Here is a 20,277-nt window from a genome sequence, read left to right as displayed (position 1 = left end):
CTGGTTCAAGTCACCCATGCAAGCTTTTCTTTGGATAAAAACAGATGAAGGGTGTGCAAACATACACAAAAGCAACAAAAGTTTCTACTGATATTGTGGATCAACAAATTATGACGGCATTTAGTAATCATACTCCAGAAAGGGCAAGTCCTAAAACAAACAAGTTGATGAGGGAGCGCCAGTGAAACCCCAAACACTGACATAAGCCAGAGTAGAAAACAAGAGGCAGCTGGAGGAAGAGAGAGGGAGAGAGAGAGAGAGAGGGAGAAAGAGAGAGAGAGAGAGAGAGAGAGAGAGAGAGAGAGAGCTTTTCAGTCGAACTCCAGAAAACAGAATGCACATGGATCAGGTTCTGGTCTGCTATTGAGCTGCATAAATCTCCTGCCCTTAATAACATTACAGGGCATAGAGTGACAAGCTCCCTGGAAACAATGGCCCCTATCAATTCCACACATCAGCATTCATTAGTGTGAATGTGGCCGTGTGTGTGCGGCGAGTGTGTGCGGCGAGTGTGTGTGTGTGTGTGTGTGTGTGTGTGTGTGTGTGAGGGAGAGAGAGAGAGAGAGAGAGAGAGAGAGAGAGAGAGAGAGAGAGAGAGAGAGAGAGAGAGAGCATTCACTGAAGAGCCCTCTATCTGTCTTTCTAATCAAAGCTTATTAGCCAGAGTGTCCCTTGCGATTTTGGGGTCCTCCATCTTCATATTTGTTGTGTGTGTGTGTGTGTGTGGGGTCCTAGTAAGTAGCTTTTGTGAAAAATCATTAATAACGCAGGAAAAAAGTCGCCGTTGCCCACAGTGACCAATACAACAACTAGTGTATTTTGGTTGAGTCACACACCTTGATTCTGCACACACAACACGTCACTGTATCATGTCGACTTGGAGTTGTCGATACAGAGGTTTGTTGTTCATTGTTAATGTTAATGTTGTTCATTTCTATTTAAAATGTTGTAATTTGTTATCATAGATTTCTATTGTTTATTGTATGTTGCCAATTTTCTATCTATTTTAGGTTTTCTCATTATTCTCATTGTTTATTGTTCATTTGTAGGCTTCTTTTTTATTGCTTATTGTTTATTCTGTTTATTTGGTTTGTTTCTATTGTTTATTGTAATTCTTTTATTTTAATTGAATGTTCGCAAATTTTTCTTGTTTCTTGTTTATCATAGGATTATTTCCACTGTTTATCGTTAATTTTTAGGTCTATTTTTATTGCTTGTATTTGTATCTATGTAATTTTTAATGTGTATTATATGTTGCCAAAGATATATTTTTCTAATTTTGAATATGATATCTACCTATCTACCTATCTACCTACCCATCTATCTATCTATCTATCTATCTATCTATCTATCTATCTATCTATCTATCTATCTATCTATCTAAAAAGTGTAGGTCTTACAGTTGTGTGTAAAACGAGGGAAAAAAGGTGTAAATCCTTCAATCCTGTACCTACTACAGTGGGACAGGGTTTAGCGACGAACACTAAGGCTTTTCGGGAGCATCTGAGATCGAGCTCTCGTCCATACAACAACACACTGCCTTAGGGTGGGGGGGGGGGGGGGCTCTGCATAATCCAGCTGCCACAATGCCCGTTGCTAAGACGCTGTTTGAAAATGCATTATCAGGGGGAAATGAGCTTTGAAATGGCAGAATGTTTGTGGCGGTTTGCGAAAAATTTTGAATAATTGGAGCGTTTAACTTGCTAATAGGCTGTGTGTTTTAAACATCCCTTCACGACTACTTGACGCCAAACTCAATTGTCGGTATTTTCTTAAGCCGTGCAGTGCAGAGAGTATAGAGGAAGAAAATGTTACAGAAAATGTCAAGAAAGAATTATGTATAATTCAACAATTAAAATGTAAAAAAATGGATTTGATTCATGAGGTCTATTTTCAGACCCGTTCTCCAGCTTGCATTCAGGGTTCCTCCTTGGTGCTGTATTTATTTCGGTTTACACTCCCGGAAAATGTTCCATTACTTCACTTAATTGGGCGGGAGTTTATCTGAGTTTATTGGGATGCCCGGTGAGTTTATTGACAAAGGGGCAGAATTGTGTTGTGTGTGTACTGGACAGGAATGCACAAAACAAAACAAAAAAATAAAACACACACACACACACATCGACACAGAAAAGCTGACAAAGCCCCTTAGAAACACACATGAAAATACCATTACAAGGGCCTCCATGCTGTTCTAAAGGAAGGAGCCCTGCCCACCGTGCGCTGCCCTTTGTCGGCAGAGGGAGCCGGAATCAAAGAGCGGTGACCTGGGATGGCTCTGCCCAGCAAGACGGCGGGGAGTCCCCCCAAACCAAACCAAACCCAAACCGAACCCCCCTGGTAGCCACGCTGGGACCCCCAGGATCAGGGAACACCCCCCCCCCCCTCCTCCGCTGCTCAGTTGTTTCCTCATCTCATCAATCTGACAGCTAAGCCCTGTGACATGCGGCTCAATATGGTCCCAGTGTTTCCTCATTACGCGCAGTCTCTTTCAATATGGTGCCAGCCTTTCTATATTAATCACCCCTCCCACACCCCCAGTGCCTAGTAACCATCGCCGCGGCCTGTTGCCCACCCCCGCCGACAATGAATCAATGAAGTCAAACGGTGTTCCTTGTGGGCTGAAAACAGCCCTACAAGGTGGCGGCCAGGAAAATGAAATGAAATCTGGTGTAGAAATCCTTCCTTTTTTTTTTATTGGGAGGAGGGGGGGGGGGGGGGGCATAAGCGAAAAGCTGCTCCGTGGAGACGTGCGCGGCGGGATCGGGCTCACTCAACACGCCGGGCATTCGAGTTATGTCCAATTTCGAGTGAAAGGAACCGTCCAAACTGCGTGCGTAGAGTCCATTCAATGGGGGACTCTCTTGGGAGGAAAGAAAGAAAACCATACTGTAGATAGGAGGAGGAGGGTGTGGTGGAGGAGAAGAAGCTGCTGCATAAATGCGACATGCGCAGGCCAGGGCAGCGGGCAAAGTGATTGTTGCCCCCCCCACCCCCACCCCCACCCTCCAGAAAACACTTTCCCTGCTGAATAGGCACCTATTAGTGACTCCATTATGGGCACAGAGCTCTTCAATGGCTCCTCACTGTGTGTCTTTATCATAGTCAGGCGCTGAATACAGGCAGCCCTCCCCCCGCCCCCCTCCCTCACCTCACCCGCCTCACCCCAACACACCCCGCACCCGACCGCGCTCCTCATTGATAGGTGGTAGAAGTGTGCTGGTGGTGATGCAGGGGTGGGGTGAAACTCTGCTACTGTTGCTTCTCGTACCCCCACCCTCACCCCTACACACACACACACACACACACACACACACACACTCCCGCACATTGTGTTCCCCAGGTGTGTGGTGGGTTAAGCGCAACCCCCTAAGACACGAAGGGGGGTCCGCCATTGTGCCGCTGCGAGCACTTTTCTTCGACTCTTGGGAGAAAAAAAAAAACGCGGACGCTGTGTTTAACATGTATTAGTGGCGGTTCTCCACAATGGCATGGACCCCGCCCCCACCCCTCCTCGCTCAAATACACACATAGTGATACACACACACACACACAAGCGCACACACACACACACACACACACACACACACACACACACACACACACACACACATATATTCTTTTCTGAATTTTGTACCCCCGCCCGGAAAAGAAATCGGGCCCCTTTGAATTGCTGCACACCACCTCAGAGCTGGTGCATTGTTGCCTGAGATTATTCAGGAGTTAACCGAAAAGAGAAAAAAGAGAGTCAGGAAGAGTGGGGTACGTCTGTACTTAAACGAAAGAACCTAAAGAAGGCTTTTTTCTTTTTTGGCAGGGGGACGGGGGGGGGGGGGGTGGGTTACTGTGGCCAAATGCCAGAAAAACACCTGCAGATGACAAACGCAGAGGGAGGCAGGGGAGCCCCCGTTGCTTGGGTTGGGGGGACAAAAATGTAGTGTACAGTGACCATGCCTTGAATGGGGGCGGGCCTTCTTCTGGGGCCCCCCGCTTTGAATGACCTCAACAACTGTCCACCTGACTTATTTTATACACACACACGCGCACACACGCGCGCTCGCACACAATCACACACACACACACACACACACACACAACCACGCACACACACAAACACACACACACAGTGCTTAAAAGTTTTTTTTGATCCCCTAATAGATCACCTTTTCCCTCAGAAACACACACACACACACACACACACACTTAACAAGTCATTGTCAATTGGGCTTTTTTTGAGTTTGTTGAAGGACTTTTGTCAGTAGTGTGCGTTTTTGTGTGTGTGTGTGTGTGTGTGTGTGTGTGTGTGTGTGTGTGTGTGTGTGTGTGTCTGAGGGAAAAGGTGATCTATCAGAGGATCAAAAAAAACTTTTAAGTACTGTGTGTGTGTGTGTGTGTATGGAATAAAGAGAGACCCAGAGGACTGAGGAGGAAAGTAAGAAAGGCAGAGCGAGAAAGAGATAGAACACAAAAAAGTGAGAGAGAGAGAGAGAGAGAGAGAGAGAGAGAGACAGAGAGACTGTATGATGAATATGGAAGTATTGTTCGCCCATGCTTACCTCCACAGGGAACCATCTGCTCCTTGTCAATGCATCACCTGCTCGTCGGAGCCGTCTCCAGGGCAACCGGGAAAGGGGGGATTAGAAGAGGTTATGGCTTTAAAGGCGGGGGGAGCCAGGGAGGAGGTTGCCCAGGGAGACCGGGGTAACAGTGTTGCCGGGAGAATGTCGGCATCTGCTGGCAGGAAACTCTTCTTTGCGGGACTGGGGAGCTCTTCTGAGCAAGGCCAGGCGATGGAATGCTGGACGGAGTAGAAACGGAATAAAGTGTCATAATATTAGCGATAGTGCGCGAGCGACGCAGTTTACCACTTGTACTGAGCACGTTTTTTACAAACCAATAATCCAGCTAATCAGCTCTTATTGAGACTATATTTCCCAGGGGAAAGCGTAATAAAGTCTCGATTTTTAATTGCTCACGAGGAAACTGTCCTTCAGCGTTGCATCCAATTAGATGCTGAAGAGTGACATTGCCTCTGCGTGTGTACGCTTGTGACTGTCGGATATTATGGAGGTCAGTCAGCCAGTGAGTCAGTCAGTCGTGGAGGTCTAATTAAGTCTTTCTGTTCCCGCAGGTACAACGCGCCGTATGTTCCGCCGGTGACAGCTGAGCAAACACAGACGGAGGGGCATGCCGAGGAGCTCACAATACCCTTGATGAATACGTGGGCATACAGTGCCCACCGATGTTCAGCTCTCTGCCACACAACGGAGCTTGTTTAGACCCAGGGCGTCATCACCTTTGACGACAAACACAAACACATCTGTATTTTGTGACTACACAACTCTGTGGATTATTTGATTGCGATTTGTGAATAGCGACGGCCAGCGGTGGGATATTTCTGAATAATGACCCCTGTAGGTTAATCATGACCGTTGGTACCACTGTCCCCACCTCTCGCTTCAATGCCGTCCACATGTCCTGACCACTCCGTCTGGGGTTATTTTGCGAGAATGATTGACTTGCTGCACATTATACCATGGAGCCTGGAGCCCAACCATTTTCTACAGGTGTCCCAAAAAAGAACCGCAAAGACAGCTGTGCAAGTCAACGACAAGCCCACCAGGAGCAGTTCAGTACTAGGTGTCTCGCTCGAGCACACCCCCAGCGACATACAGTATACCTGCAGAGTGAAGCTCCTTTTTTCGAAAAGACAGAAGTGTCAAAAAGATGTTGACGATCTTTGGAGGGCTGACAGAATAGTGTTGAGGTCTACTGCGCACACACTCAGCACGGAGGAGAGGCAGCCACACTTGAATGCTCACCTGGAGCCATGCGCCATTGTCTCAAAGAGAGAAGGAGAGAGGCAGAGCGAGAGAAAGAGAGAGAGAGAGAGAAGTCCCAGCCCTGGGGGACAGAAAGTCTGACTGACAGGTGAAAGTGACCGGGGCCGGTGGGAGGAAGCGTCTTTTGTATTTGGTCAAGAGGGGGCAGAGAACCAGATAAAAATGAGAGTAGTAGACAGAACCTGGATCTGGCCTGGTCAGCAGCCCGCATCCCCCTGCCGATGAGATCGTCAGCCTCTCCACCCTCCCCAACCCCCCTAGGGTTAGGGTCGACGTCTCCCTTTTCACGTCGTCAATACCCTTCCTCTCTCCTGTCAGGAGCCTCAATGCTGCCTTTCCCTGGTTAGGGACCTTAGTCCCCTGCCCCACCCCACCTTGGAAGACCCTGAAGACATGCTCTGAGATCTTATCTTGGATGTGCTCACTGAGGGTAGATGGTGGACCGCAAGCTGGTTCGTATACAGTAGCTGCTGGAGACCTGTAGGAGAATACTACTTTATGACCTCCTCTTGTCTGTCGGACATGAAGATGACATGTTGACTAGCTATATCTACTAGCTATGTAGCCTGTTAAATCAATGTCACCAACGGCATGCGGCCTAATCTTAAGGTACTGATATATGGGCAAAAGCCTTTACCTCATTTCACCCGAAAGTCCTTGACAAGTCTGAGGGACAATTGGGCCTCCTTCATGAGCATGCACACTATTCGTCGTCCAAATTTTTTTGCTCCTTCGAGAAGAGATGTGATCCTGGGAGAGATGCTGTCAGGGCCACTTGTAGCGAGGAGGTGGCCAGGGCGGGGGGTGACTTTACTGGGTGTAAAATTCAATTATACAGCGGGCGAGCGTGTCTGAGCGTGTCTGTTGTGAGCGGCGGGCGCACGGCTGCCTGTTCCCAGCATGCGACGAGGGGGTTAAGTACCACAGAATGGCCTCCATTATCCGAGTGAGAAACAGCCCATGTGGCTGGCTGCAAGGCCCCCGCTCTCTTTCACTGGCTTCACAACAGCGCCGCTGAAAGCCTCAAAGTTTCATTCTCTTTTTATTTGAACCCTCCTCCCCCCCCCGTCTTTCTTTCTTCCTGCTCCAATCGCACTCTCCGGCCTACCAACTCTGGCTCCCCAAGAAAGGAGCCTCTACAATGCCAGCGGCAGGCTTGGAGTGGATTCTTCAGCACCCCTGTGGACAGTCCACATGAACAACATTCACAGGATGTCCGTCAACTGCACCATTAATCAACAACATCTCATGAAGACACAATTAGGAGCGGCACAACTCTATAAGGCTGATTATCATCTCCGCCGCCCGCCGGTAGTAAAGTTAGTTCGCTTGATCAGTTCATTAGTATTTCAGCACGGCGCTCATAATCACAAATAAAATAAAAAATAAAAAATGTGGAACCTTCTTGGAGTTTGGCGTTATGAAAGGGTTGGGAGAATCAGCGATGGTCGCAGCTTTCTGGGGAGCTCGTGACCGCCTTATGTGGGGAACGGGCAAAGGCAGCACCACTGACTCACATCTGGCTAATCACTAGTCTGTGAGAATAGATCTTCAGTGTGAGAATTAGATTGAGGCCCCATGGAGCAAATAATTGTAGACGCTCGCTGAATCCCGTCTCGTGATAAACGAGCAATTGTCTCCATCACCATTAATAATGACGCAGCAGTGAGCGCTCCGTCCACTATTCAGTGTGAAGTGGGATACTGAGGAAACTTTGAGGCTTAATATGACATCATTTCAGAAACACACGTACCATCCCAAAATGTGTTAATGTGCAATTACGTCCATTCGAGACAAGTGAGGACATACAGTGGTCCATTATGAGCCCCGACTGTTATTGGGAAGAAATGGGCTGTTCCAGATTGGCCACAAAGCCACCAAAACACAGACTGTAAATGCATACTGTAATGCTATATAACAGTGATCCTTGATCATTCTCACATCAACAACCCTCAATATAATATCCGGCCGTGGGCCTCATTTTGTCTCGCTCAGCACAATCTGAGAAGATTTATTGTTATGATGATCCAAACGTCCATCCCAGTCTATACTATAGTTAGAGAGATAACTCTGCAATTGTAATCAAAGTAGTCATTATTTAAAATGCTGTAAGCTTGTGTAAATGAAATAATGGTGAACTTTAACTATTCGTTATTTGGCTGGGGATCCCCTGGAACCCCTGGGGGACCGACACTGCTGCGGAATATACCACTTTACAGAGCTAAACGTTTTGGTCCCAATGCGAAGTCAACGGACAATGTGTTACAGTTATTTAAGCTCCTCTCAAATGAGGGAACTTCGAAGTCAGCTTGAAGTCAAATTAGAATTTATTGAGAGTAGCAGGGAAGTTATATTTTCTCCCAAAGTTTTGACAGACTCAGCACAGCCCATCGATATTCCCAAATACACACTGCCCCCCAGTGGCCGTCACGCGTGATAAGGGGTTCCCAAAACTTTTTTGTTATGGCTCGGCCCCCCCGGATTAGGCTCGGGCTGATGGCACCCCGCTCCCCTAAGCCATGCCTCGCAAACGTAACATTTATCTTGAATCTTGGTGAGGAAAAAGTGCAAATCTCACAAAATAATTGCAACTCACTTCATTAGTGAGGTCGAGTTTACATCACGTTAAATAGTTTACCAAAAACCTGCAACAAACAAATAAACAAAAAACCAACAACAATATAAAACAATAATAATAATAATAATAATAATAATAATGATAATAATAATAATAATAATAATATGCAGAGGACCCCCTGCAACCCCTTCACGGCCGCGGACACCAGGTTGGGACCTCCTCCCCCTGCACATTTTATTTGTTAGAAAAACGTGAAAAATAGGCACACACACACACACGCACGCACACACACACACACACACACACACACACACACACACACACACACACACACACACACACACACACACACACACACACACACACACAGTGTATATACAGAGCAGGGCCGTGATAAGAAATATACCAACTGACTTGGTTACAGTTGGGCTGTTTGGTGCTGGGTTTGGTTCCACGGAATGTCTGAATGTACCTCCGGGGACTATTAAACTGTGGACGAAGCCGCGTCCGGAGGATTTGTTGTTTTCTGGCGACGCCTTGTGGCACTCAGCGGCCCCTCGCTTTCTTGGCGACGGAAAGCAGCGCAGGCCGAAATGACTCCGGTGACTGGTTGGACCGACCCACCTTCAACCGTCTTGATTCGTCACATACACCTCACAGGACAACTCCATGGGGCGGTGCAAAACAAAGTAGGAATTTTCACGCATTTATAAATAAATAAATACATACATAAAAATAGGTGTGTGTGTGTGTGTGTGTGTGGGGCATCTAGCGGTGAGGCTGCAGGTGCGCGACCACTGGAGACTCATCCCCAGGGCGCCCAGACACGGCGGCCTCCGTGGAGGGGTACGCGCAAAAAATGCGAGTGTTCAGTGTTCGGCTTGTCCCTTCTGGGCTACCGTAGTCGACATGGCGGGGCAACATGGCGGGCTCCGCGGAAGGGGACCCGCTCCCCACGTAGATGCGAGGCGCGCCTTCTAAAGGTAACAAACACACACCGACTATTTATTCATGGGAATCTAATATATATTCTAATATGTAACACACTAATTAGAACATACGTGTGTCTATCATATTCCATTTCTGTCCGTTCCGTATATTCTACACACTGTACCTTTAAGCCGTGGTCCTGTGGCATTTCCCTTTTCCGAGCTCGACAACACGTAGCACACGTGGCATATGTAACGGCTTCAAATTGCTTGAGTCAGTGAAGCAGTTCAGATCTTAATTTAGCTATGTATTTATATGTATTTATGTATTGCTTTGTCTGTCTGTCGATCTCTCTATCGATCGATCTATCTATCGATGGATCTATCTATCTATCTATCTGTCTACCTATCTATCGATCTATCTATCTATCTATCGATCTATCTATCGATCTATCTATCGATGGATCTATCTATCTATCTGTCTACCTATCTATCTGTCTACCTATCTATCGATCTATCTATCTATCTATCTATCTATCTGTCTATCTGTCTGTCTGTCTGTCTGTCTGTCTGTCTGTCTGTCTGTCTGTCTGTCTGTCTATCTATCTATCTGTCTATCTATCTATCTATCTATCTGTCTATCGATCTATCGATCGATCTATCTACTTTATTCACCCGTCTAGCGGGTGCCGGGGATCCGTGTAAACATGTTGTCGTAGCAGCGGCGGGTGGAGGAGCAGGAGGCGGCGGCGGCTCCGGCGCAGTCGATCCCGAACACGTGACCCCAACTTGCGCCCCCGCCGCCGGGTGGGGGGGGCGGGGGGGCCTGTGGTGTCACGTGGCGCAACTTTAAAGCGCTGGGAGTTCCAGGGGAGTCGCGCCGTCGCCAAAACTGCGCCAACTCTCTCCGCACTCTTCGTCGCCCCCCGTCTCTCTGTGCCCGAAGCAGCGGAGGATGGACGCCGTCTACAAGCGGGTCAATGGAGACCGCGGTCCAGACCCTGACAACGACGACAATGACACCACCAGGGTAAATCTGGAGTTTGGATTTTATTGAGAAAAATATATTTTTTTGTGGTTTAATTTTCACGAATCTACGTGTATTATTATTATTATAACTCTTACTATTATTACTATTATTTTTTTATTGATTTTTGTTATTACTATCATTACTATTATTATTATTATTATTACTATTACTATTATTATTTTTTTAATTACTTTTTTTGTTTTTATTATTTTTACTATTATTGCTATTATTACTGTTATTATTATTATTATTATTATTGTTCTTCTTTGTCTTCTTCTTGTTCTTCTTCCTAGTAGCAGCAGCAGTAGTAGTAGTAGTAGTAGTAGTAGTAGTAGTATAGGCTACATTTGATGATGCCATCACTTGGCTCACTTGCATATGCAAAAATCCAGGCCAGGCAAAACAAGTTTATTTGAAAACAGCATTTAGTAGACATTAATAGACGTAAACTACATCTATAAAATCTATAAAGGAAAAGGAGACTAAAACCACAGGAATAAAAAGCGACCAAACAGATTGGGAACTTGTGAACTTGCTCTGTGAAGTGATATTATGGTGCATTTTGGGCTATTGTTGTCACTGGCCGGAGAGGAATATTCTCCAGGTACATTGTTCCAGAGAAAACAAAGCAATGGCTGGTGCTGGTAAATATGGTGCAGGTACAGTATGTTACAATGGTGTAAGTGGGGAGAGTATTCCCGCAAAATGTATCAATGACCAAAATCACATTGGGCAAAATGTACAACGTATTGTTTGATTAAATGGGATAAAGTCTGTCTATACAGAAGGGAGAAAGAAAACAAAAAAAAAACAAAGGGTTATGGTTATGGCCTTCATTTCAGCAAACATACAATAAGGCACTGCAGAAAAAGAGGCATTTTTGAAGTTTTTGCCCCTGTTCCAGAAGAGAAGGGGATCCATGTACCTGGAGGAGGAGACCAACAACAAGTCGGCTGTGCTCTCCTGCATCTTCTCACTGAAGGAGGAGGTTGGCGCCTTAGCCAAGGCCCTGAGGCTCTTTGAGGTAAACCTGCCCCCCGCACCCCCAACTTCCTGCCTTTTTCAATTTCATAACGAAAGCAAAAAACAAAAAAGAACACGCTAATCACAAAGGCCGAGTCAGAAGGCCTAATTAAGGACTGAAGATGCTCACACCGTCTGGTGGCCGGGAGGGAATTTATCCCCTACAGCTCATAAGAAAAAAAAGTAATGGCTTCCACATGGCGGAAAACTTAACTGACATCCACAGCTTTCCTCTTAAAAGCTGCAGGGGTTTGCAGGCCGCTGCATATAATGAGCCCCGTCCGACCTATGCTGCGTTCCACTGAAGTCGGAAATCTGGGAAAACCCACGTCATACTACTTCTCGGCGAGCAGTCAGGGTTTTTATTTACAAACACGAAACTACTAGAATTCACAAGTTCAGCCAAACGAAAACACGTTCACTGTGTTCCGCCCTGCAGAAGGACGGATTCACCAATTTCCGAGTTTGATTGCAATGCGACGTTCGACCCTCCTACCCTACGAGGCCGCCAGGTACGGTCCAGTGGGGAAAGGACTTGTGGCGGGCCCCTTTAGCGATGCTATTAAAAACACATGGTTCCCTACACCACCCACGGAGCTGTCAGCCAAAGGTATTTCGTGGCAGTGAAAGTCCTAGAGCTTAAGGGAATGCTCAGTCATGGTTTGTGTGTTTTGTCATTTTTCTCCCTCATCTGATTTGTTCATGTCGGCGGAGCTCAAGGATGGAGGGAAATCCAGTGGTGAACAAACAGCAACATCAGGAGCTGTTAAACATTATACCCCTAAAAGCACAGATGTAAATGATCAGAGGATGAACCGACTTTTTCGAGTCTGTTTGCCCGTGAAAAAGTTACTGATTAACACGCGAAAAAAGGGGAAAGTTACAGTGGTAAAGCCTTTATTGGACATTGTCCGCATTCGATACTGAGCCAAATCTATATGATTGATTGATTCTCTTGAGGGTTTTCTGCGATTTAGGACTAATGTGTGCTAATTCTTCTGTCATCAAGAGTGCTATGTTGAGTTTGGAATTGGACTTTCCATTCGCACTTCAATATGCAAAATATACCCGTTCATGCGGTGTCAATTTAATTTCTTTGACAAACGGCTCTATTGATCGTCTGGCAGAAGTCATGTTGCTCTTGACTTTCTGTTTGGAAGGTGGTCAAATAATGGCGCTCCAAGTGACCCACAGTTCCGCGTAAACTGCGGCCATAATGTGTTTTATTGACTCAAATCGTGCGTACGTGCACAACAGCATGAAGTCAACAGTGCGTGGCCTCGTTTCCCTTTTTCGACGCCAATGCAGTATCAAAGTTCACATTATGAAAAGGAGAAGTCTTGCATTTCACAATCAGCTTGAAATGCAGGAGGTACTGAAATGAGATTAAATTATAACTGAAATGAGATTAAATGAGAAGAAAGGGATGAGACATTCAGTTTTTGGTCACGCTCTTTGGGATTTCCAAGGTTGACAAATGTGAGCGATCGCCTGCGATCGATACCGCACGGCTGCCAAGCGCCGCTCTCCGCGCGCCAGAGCTCTTTCTGAACCTATGAGCTCCCGTCTTCGATATCCACCCCCTGCCCCACCTCCCCTTCCACCCCCTTCTCTCATCCAGTGATTTGCCTCCTCTACACATTTCGAGCAAACCAGCCAAAAATTTGTCCCAAACCAAGAACAGCCCCGAGCCCCTTCCCCCAACAACATTCCTTCTAAACTGATAATGAACACCATCACCCCTGCCCCCGCTTGTTCGACCCAAAATAAACCTTGGAGCATTTTTCTGGAAGAGCATTCAGACATAAAGAAATATCTGGACGAGTCCAAATGACTTACTGTGTACAAGCTGTATGTTTAAATGTTATGCCGAGTCGAGATGTAATCCAACGTTTACATTTTGCCCTAAAATATAGCGATAACATTTTCAGAAACTCAAAAAACCCTTTTCGTGCCAAACATGGGGGTGGAATCCTCATCGGATTGTCTAATCTTCCCCGGTATTTCTGGATGTGGAATTCCTTTAGCCGTACCTTCTAAAACCTGATGCGACTTTAGGACCCTAAGTGGCGTGTGGTGTGGCGGTGTGGTCGTCATGTGAGCAGCTGCTGCCTTCTTCTGGAGCAAGCCCTCGCACCCAGTGCCGACCAGCGACTGGGTGCGAGGGCTTGCTCCAGGAGCATGGGATTACATCCCAAGGGCGGGTACCAAGGCCCCCCCAGGAGGAGGGGGTGCCCGAAAAACCCTGCTTGTGCGGTGTTTCTTTAATATTGATATATAGTTTCAATTATGATCAGGTCATTGTTTTTGTTGCGCCTTGGCTCAGTGGTTCATGACATAGAAATAGACAAATTACACAAAGGCAAGGGTTTTGAGCTGCTTTTTAAAGGTGTTCAAAATCTCCACAGATTTTGAGTCCAGAGGGAGAGAGTTCCAAAATGTAGGAGCCACAACCCCAAAAGCACGGCCTCTTTTAGTTTTAAGTCTCGATCGAGGAACGACCAGCAGACCCGCTGGTGACATAGGACTGCCGTAGATCTTTAATGTGGGCAGGTGCCTGACCACGCAGAGCTCTATAGGTGACGACAACACATTTAAACTGGATTCTAAATTTGATGGGGAGCCAGTGAAGAGCAATCAGGATCAGCGTCACACGAGACCTTTTTGAGGACCTGGTTAAAAGTTTAGCGGCGGCGTTTTGAACTTCTTGTAGATCCAGGGATGTTTTGCTGAGGCGGGTGAAAAGGGAGGCAGTGGTCACGACGGGACGATATAAAAGCGTTAATCAGCGTTTTTTTCTCCGCTTGAGACACACTGGGCCTGCGCTTAGCAATGTTTCTCAGCTGGAAAAAAAATATATAACAAACACAACATACAGACAATACAGCCGATGCCCTTACAAGGTTCCTAGCTCAAGATTAGACTCTCAAAACAATGTTCTGGCACCCTTTAAATCGCAGGCAACGAATAATTGTAGGTCGTAGCCATGCGCAACTAACGGCAACCAGAGGGGCCCACGTTCTGGTAGAGTTTTGGGGGACGGAGGCAGAACCTCCCGCCCCGGGCCAGCCACATGGACCTTTCTGTTGTGGAATTGAATCCAGAGGGAGTAAAAGGGAGTCTGAGACCCAACTCTCTCCTCATCCTATGGGCGGCAGAGAATACTCAACCCCCTCCCACAATCACACACACACGCACACACACACAGACACACACACACACACACACACACACACACACACACACACACACACACACACACACACACACACACACACACACACACACACACACACACACACACACACACACACACACACACACACACACACACACACACAGGAGGTCTCCTTGACTGTAGTACATTAAGACTGTGAAGTGAGCGTGCACCACCCTCTAGTGTTGAAAACATGGCAATGTTGCACTCGGGGGTTAAAAAGAAAAGGAGGTAAAATACATGGAAAGACGCTCCCTAGGCCATACCTTTTAAAATGATCTGGAAGGGTCAGGCGGTGTCTCACTCTCCTTTTTTCCGCCGCCGCCACCTGAAGGAGAAGGGCATGAACCTGACGCACATCGAATCCCGCCCGTCGCGGATGAACAAGGATGAGTTTGAGTTCTTCATCAACGTGGACTCCACCTGCTCCCAGGCCCTGGACGAGGTCATCGACGCCCTGGGCACGCAAATCAGCGGCCACGTGCACGAGCTCTCCCGGAACAAACAGAAGGATACAGGTGCGTCAGGGCGACTCAGATTGAAAAAATTGAGGTCGGTGATTCCCCCCCCCCCCCCCCCCCTGCGAATGGGCGTCTATGGTTGATGTGTCTCGAGCCCAAAACAGGCGGCGGAGACAAACGGAGCAGACAGAGCCTTTTTAGATGAGATTAGCGGAACGTTGGGTGGCGTGTTATGAACCTCCCAGCCAGACTGTCTAATTGGCAAGGCAGCGTCGCCGCAGAGACTGATGGCCCGTCTCTTGACATCTAGCCCCTTTATTAGTTGTGTTCGGACTGACATTAGTTTAGTTACTGAGGACCAATAGGCCCCTGCGGGAACAGAGGTCTTCTGTGTCTCGGTCCAACCCCCCTTACAAAACAGGCCATCGCCGCGAGGTCATGCCAGGCCAAGACAGACAAGGCCACCATGGAACCTCCATTGACCTTGGTGTACCCACTGGAGTCTACTTGTCAGGGCCGAGGGACTTTGAGGCGGGATGCATTATATTTATGGCCTATTAAGGGGTTGGCCTGTTTGTAGAACGGTCTGGTAGGGCGCCATTGTTGCACCAGGTCTCGGGCTTGGCCGTGGTGCCTAAATATAGATTAATGGTTGGGCCCCCAGTGTGTTTGACCACCATAAATCCACATGAGCGAACAGACGACCCCACCCGTCGTTCTGCCTAGTGTCACAATGTCCCGACATCCCATAGACACATCACTGCAGCATGCTCTACATCAATATGAATTTGTGCCCAACCGAGTGAAGCCAGTGAGTAATAACTCAACAGTCGTGGGGAACTCTGCGAGGGATTAAGTGACGGGGGGAAGACACATGACACATGCCACATTTAAACACAACGGTACAAAGAAACCAAAAAAAAGGATTTATTCAATTTTAAAGAGTTTTACAGCATGTTGATTGCGAATGATGGATGGTTATGATCTCTCCCCAGTCCCGTGGTTCCCTAATGACATCCAAGATTTGGACCGCTTCGCCAACCAGATCCTGAGTTACGGCTCAGAGCTCGACTCCGATCACCCAGTAAGGACTGAGTCATCCACCAGTGTGTGTGTGCGTGTGTGTGTGTATTTGTTTTAATACAGGACGTGTCCTCTCAGGCCCACTTGTTTTATGAAAGAGCCACGTGGAGATGACAGGCCCCACTTTGCTACCTATTCTAATGGAAACTACCTCCACACAAAAATGGATGTCATTGCTTTAATTGAGCCCCTGTAATTATAGATAATTGCTCCCTTTTGCCACCGCCATTAAAGTGAAATGTATTCATCATCAGCTGAAAAACACCCTACAAAGGCCTGATTTGAATATCTATTTGAGTGCTGCTGTCAGATGCGTAGTGCATAATGCTGTCAAAAAGGCCAGACATTCTAGCCTCAGCGGAGGATTTCCACTCTTTGATTCGGTGGCGAGGAGATGGCTTCCCTTTGTGTTTGTTTTTTTTCCCCCCTTTTCCAGGGCTTCACAGACCCAGTCTACCGAGTCCGCAGGAAGGAGTTTGCCGACATCGCCTACAACTACAGACAGTAATTATCATTTAAGATGAGTTTTTCTTTTGGCCATGTGTAAGAAACGGAGAAGAAGGACTTCATTCGAGACCTCTACTCTTCCTGCTTTGCCCTTTATTGAAAATCCCACCCCCACGAGTGTATTTGGGGATGCATTATTCATAGGCACTACAAAGCACAACAAGCCCCGGCGGGACGCCCACTGATGAGATGTGCATTTTCCGTTTCCTTATGTGTCGCGTCCACATCTGTACACCCCCTTCCTCTCGTCTAGCGGCCAGGTCGTCCCCCGGGTGGAGTACACGGTGGAAGAGAAGGCCACGTGGGGCACGGTGTTCCGGGAGCTGAAGACGCTGTACCCCGCGTACGCCTGCCGCGAACACAACCGCGTCTTCCCGCTGCTGGAGAAGTACTGCGGCTACCGGCAGGACAACATCCCGCAGCTGGAGGACATCTCCCGCTTCCTGCAGTGTGAGTCGGGATGGCGGGGTGCGGAGGGAGAGGGCGGGGGCGGGGGCGGGGGAAAACAGAGGGGTAAGGTACACCTGCTTCTCCTTGCCGTCATCGCTACCGCAGACCGCAACCCTTTGCATAAATGAGAGTGAGTCATCTCGCTTTGGATATAGCAGTGCTCGCTCTGCTCAGATGCCCCCGAGACCTTAAGAAGCCCCACTCCCGCTACTTGATTTAGGGAATGTGGATTTGAGGGGCTCATGTCCATGCACTAATTCCTTTCTTTCCTTAACCCTCCCTCCGTCTCCGCATGCTTCCCTAAATTCTGGTGATGCAGATGGGCCGACGGAGACAAAGTTTAGAAACCCATTGTGGTAGCGGTGAGTGGTTTTTGGCGCCTTCTGCAGGTGGGGAGAGCCATTCCCATTCCCCAATCTCCTGCAGCTGGGTCCCCTTCAAGTTGCCAGCGCTGCCTCTCCCCACCTACAAATGGCGCCAAAACCACTCCCCACTACCACACCAATATGACTGGAAAAATACCCCACTGAAAAATCAAAGGCGACAATCCCTACTTTTAAGCAATTTGATTGTTGAATGAAGACATTCGGAGCGTGGGGACAAAAACAAACCGAAAATGTGTTCCTGTTCCGAATGCCACATTTCAGCATGCACTGGCTTTCGGCTTCGCCCTGTGGCCGGCTTGCTCTCATCTCGGGACTTCCTGGCTGGGCTGGCTTTCCGCGTTTTCCATTCGACGCAGTACATTCGCCACGGATCCAAGCCCATGTACACGCCCGAGCCGTGAGTGTCTCGTCCAAGAAGAAGAACAAGTAATGTGAGGCTTTCTGTGTGTGTGTGTGTGTGTGTGTGTATGTGTCGATAAAAGTTATGAAAAAAATGTGTTCTGCCGTGACAGGGATATTTGCCACGAGCTCCTGGGACACGTTCCTCTGTTCGCTGACCCTAGTTTTGCTCAGTTCTCGCAGGTAATTTGGTGACTCGTTGGAACATTATGCTGTTATGTGACATTAACCTCACATTTCACTTCACAACCCAACTGCATCCCGCCACCTTTCGGATATTGTGGCGCAGCATTCTGATACGTGCGCATTGATTCTCTCCTGGCTAGGAAATCGGTCTAGCTTCTCTGGGCGCCCCTGATGAGTACATTGAGAAACTGGCTACTGTGAGTCCTTTGTACCAGATACAAAACTTTGAATTAAACGATTGAGCTGAGTTTGGACGGATTGCTCGTGACCTCGATCCAAACAAAGAAATTAAAACGAGTCGTCTGTCGACGGGGATCCAGTTTGCCACAAATCCAATTGTTTTACCATCCCTTTTTAGGTGTATTGGTTCACGGTGGAGTTCGGCTTGTGTAAGCAGGGATCCGAGATCAAGGCCTATGGCGCCGGCTTGCTGTCGTCATTCGGGGAGTTGCAGGTGAGAGAGTGTGTTTCGGGGCTATATTTGGCGGGGGTCCAGATGGATCGCAAGTCACCGAGTGCGCAAGCTGCGTTATGCGACGATCAGCAGCGGATGTGCACTCCAAAAGCGGCCCCTCGCGCTGAGCCGTGATTCACACCGCACTTCCTGTTCACCGGCAGGAAACGCAGTTCACACGGACGTCCCATTGAGAAATCCGTCACAGTTGAAATCAAAACAATCATAAACTAATCAAAAACGGCATTGCTGATGATTGCGTTCTCCGCCTCGTCTCGCAGTACTGCTTGACAGACAAGCCCAGGCTCCAGCCCTTCGACCCGGAGAAGACCAGCCTCCAGAAGTACCCCATCACAGAGTTCCAGCCCATCTACTTTGTGGCCGAAAGCTTCGAGGACGCCAAAGAACGAGTCAGGTACGAGCAAGAACCGCGGAGCCGGGGTAGGGCATTACACGCGGGCTTGTTGACGTGACCCATTGCCTCCGATGCCCCCAGGAAATTCGCGGCCACCATCCCCAGACCTTTCTCGGTGCGCTACAACGCCTACACCCAGAGCATCGAAGTGTTGGATAACACCCAGCAGCTGCGAAACCTGGCCGACAGCATCAACAGTACGTGGCGCACACATCAGTCCTGCTCCACACATGTAAACAGTACACTGTCCTGTGGTGTTACATCGCATTCGGAATCATTTCATTTATGAGGAATATGTCATGTCCTGTCGTGATTGTTGGTACGTATCTACAGACGATTAGCATTTCTAAAAAGCTTGACAGTCCGAGAAACAAATAAAATAATGATAATAATATAAAATGAAATAAAAAGTTAAAAAATATATATATATAAATATAAATAAAATTACATTAAATTTAAATTGCCAGGAAAGGTCAACTGACGTACCGCCCCCAAAGAAATACTTTTTTTATTCTCTATTTCTGATTCTTTAAATATTTTTCTAAATGTTAAAAGTTTTGAAGCAATTTCTCGTTTTTAAGTGAGACTGCCTGTTTTATTTTAGGTGAGATTGGGATTTTGTGCAACGCCCTGAGGAAGCTGGAATAAGGCCCAAACCGGACCTATTCACGGGGCCCATGTGCACAAGATGGATCGACTGCTTACGAGGAGGATTTCCTTTTTTGCATTGAAGCTTATTTCGCTTCCCAGTGTATCCCACTTTGCACAACGTTTCGGTTAAAGCAGTAGCCTTCCAGAAATGACATCCATAGAAAACACCCTTTGAATAATATTTAGCCTGTTACACAAAATAATTATCCAAAACAATGGTCAGCCTCTGTCCGAGTGCATGGAAATGTTATACTTTATTGTATATATACCCTTGAACAATTGCTAATCTCAAAAATGTTATCAATGTATTTCTCATTCTATTTTTTAATGAATCATTGAAGGCCTATATCATCTTTTACCGTTCAGTAATCTTCAAGCTATTTAAAGCATAGAAGACAGCTTGAGAGATTATACTATACTTTACTATATTTTGCTTTATGTGATAAAATAAGGCAGCAGAAGAAGTTAGGGATGAAATATTGTCCTTTTTTTTTTTATCTGCTTAAAAACATAGAAGTTTATACTGTATAGGTAATGGAAGACATTGCAAACCAAATGAAATGTTTTGTAATTGAAACCATGAATAAATCTCCCTATACTCGCGTATCCAATTTGTCATTCTTCAATTTTTACTTACATACACCCCCAATTGGAAATTATCTCAC

General features: G+C 47.1%; 1 protein-coding gene across 2 annotated transcripts; it reads left to right on the top strand.

Moving 5' to 3' along the window:
- The first annotated feature begins 10,171 nt into the window (after positions 1 to 10,171).
- Positions 10,172 to 20,218, top strand: pah (phenylalanine hydroxylase). 2 transcript variants are annotated; one of them, XM_080022162.1, is made up of 13 exons: positions 10,172 to 10,380; positions 11,288 to 11,404; positions 14,955 to 15,138; positions 16,077 to 16,165; positions 16,601 to 16,668; positions 16,925 to 17,121; positions 17,769 to 17,904; positions 18,020 to 18,089; positions 18,233 to 18,289; positions 18,451 to 18,546; positions 18,828 to 18,961; positions 19,043 to 19,158; positions 19,566 to 20,218. In XM_080022162.1, exons 1-13 carry the CDS (start codon positions 10,306 to 10,308, stop codon positions 19,607 to 19,609), a joined length of 1,383 nt encoding a protein of 460 aa, XP_079878288.1. In that variant the 5' UTR covers positions 10,172 to 10,305; the 3' UTR covers positions 19,610 to 20,218. The 2 variants fall into 2 exon arrangements, with proteins under 2 accessions (XP_079878288.1, XP_079878287.1); XM_080022161.1 differs by having other exon boundaries at positions 11,285 to 11,404.
- Positions 20,219 to 20,277: the final 59 nt, after the last annotated feature.

Source organism: Zeus faber, assembly GCF_960531495.2.
Source record: "Zeus faber genome assembly, chromosome: 21".
NCBI classification, from domain to species: Eukaryota; Metazoa; Chordata; class Actinopteri; order Zeiformes; family Zeidae; genus Zeus; species Zeus faber.
The sequence above is the reverse complement of the archived record's forward strand: the minus strand, read 5'-3'. Positions and strand labels throughout refer to the sequence as shown.

Coding starts and splice junctions, on each gene's coding strand:
- pah (XM_080022161.1), top strand. CDS start 10,306: ATGGACGCCGTCTACAAGCGGGTCAATGGAGACCGCGGTCCAGACCCT. Junction 18,290..18,450: donor ACATTGAGAAACTGGCTACT/GTGAGTCCTTTG, acceptor ATCCCTTTTTAG/GTGTATTGGTTCACGGTGGA. Junction 18,962..19,042: donor GACGCCAAAGAACGAGTCAG/GTACGAGCAAGA, acceptor CGATGCCCCCAG/GAAATTCGCGGCCACCATCC.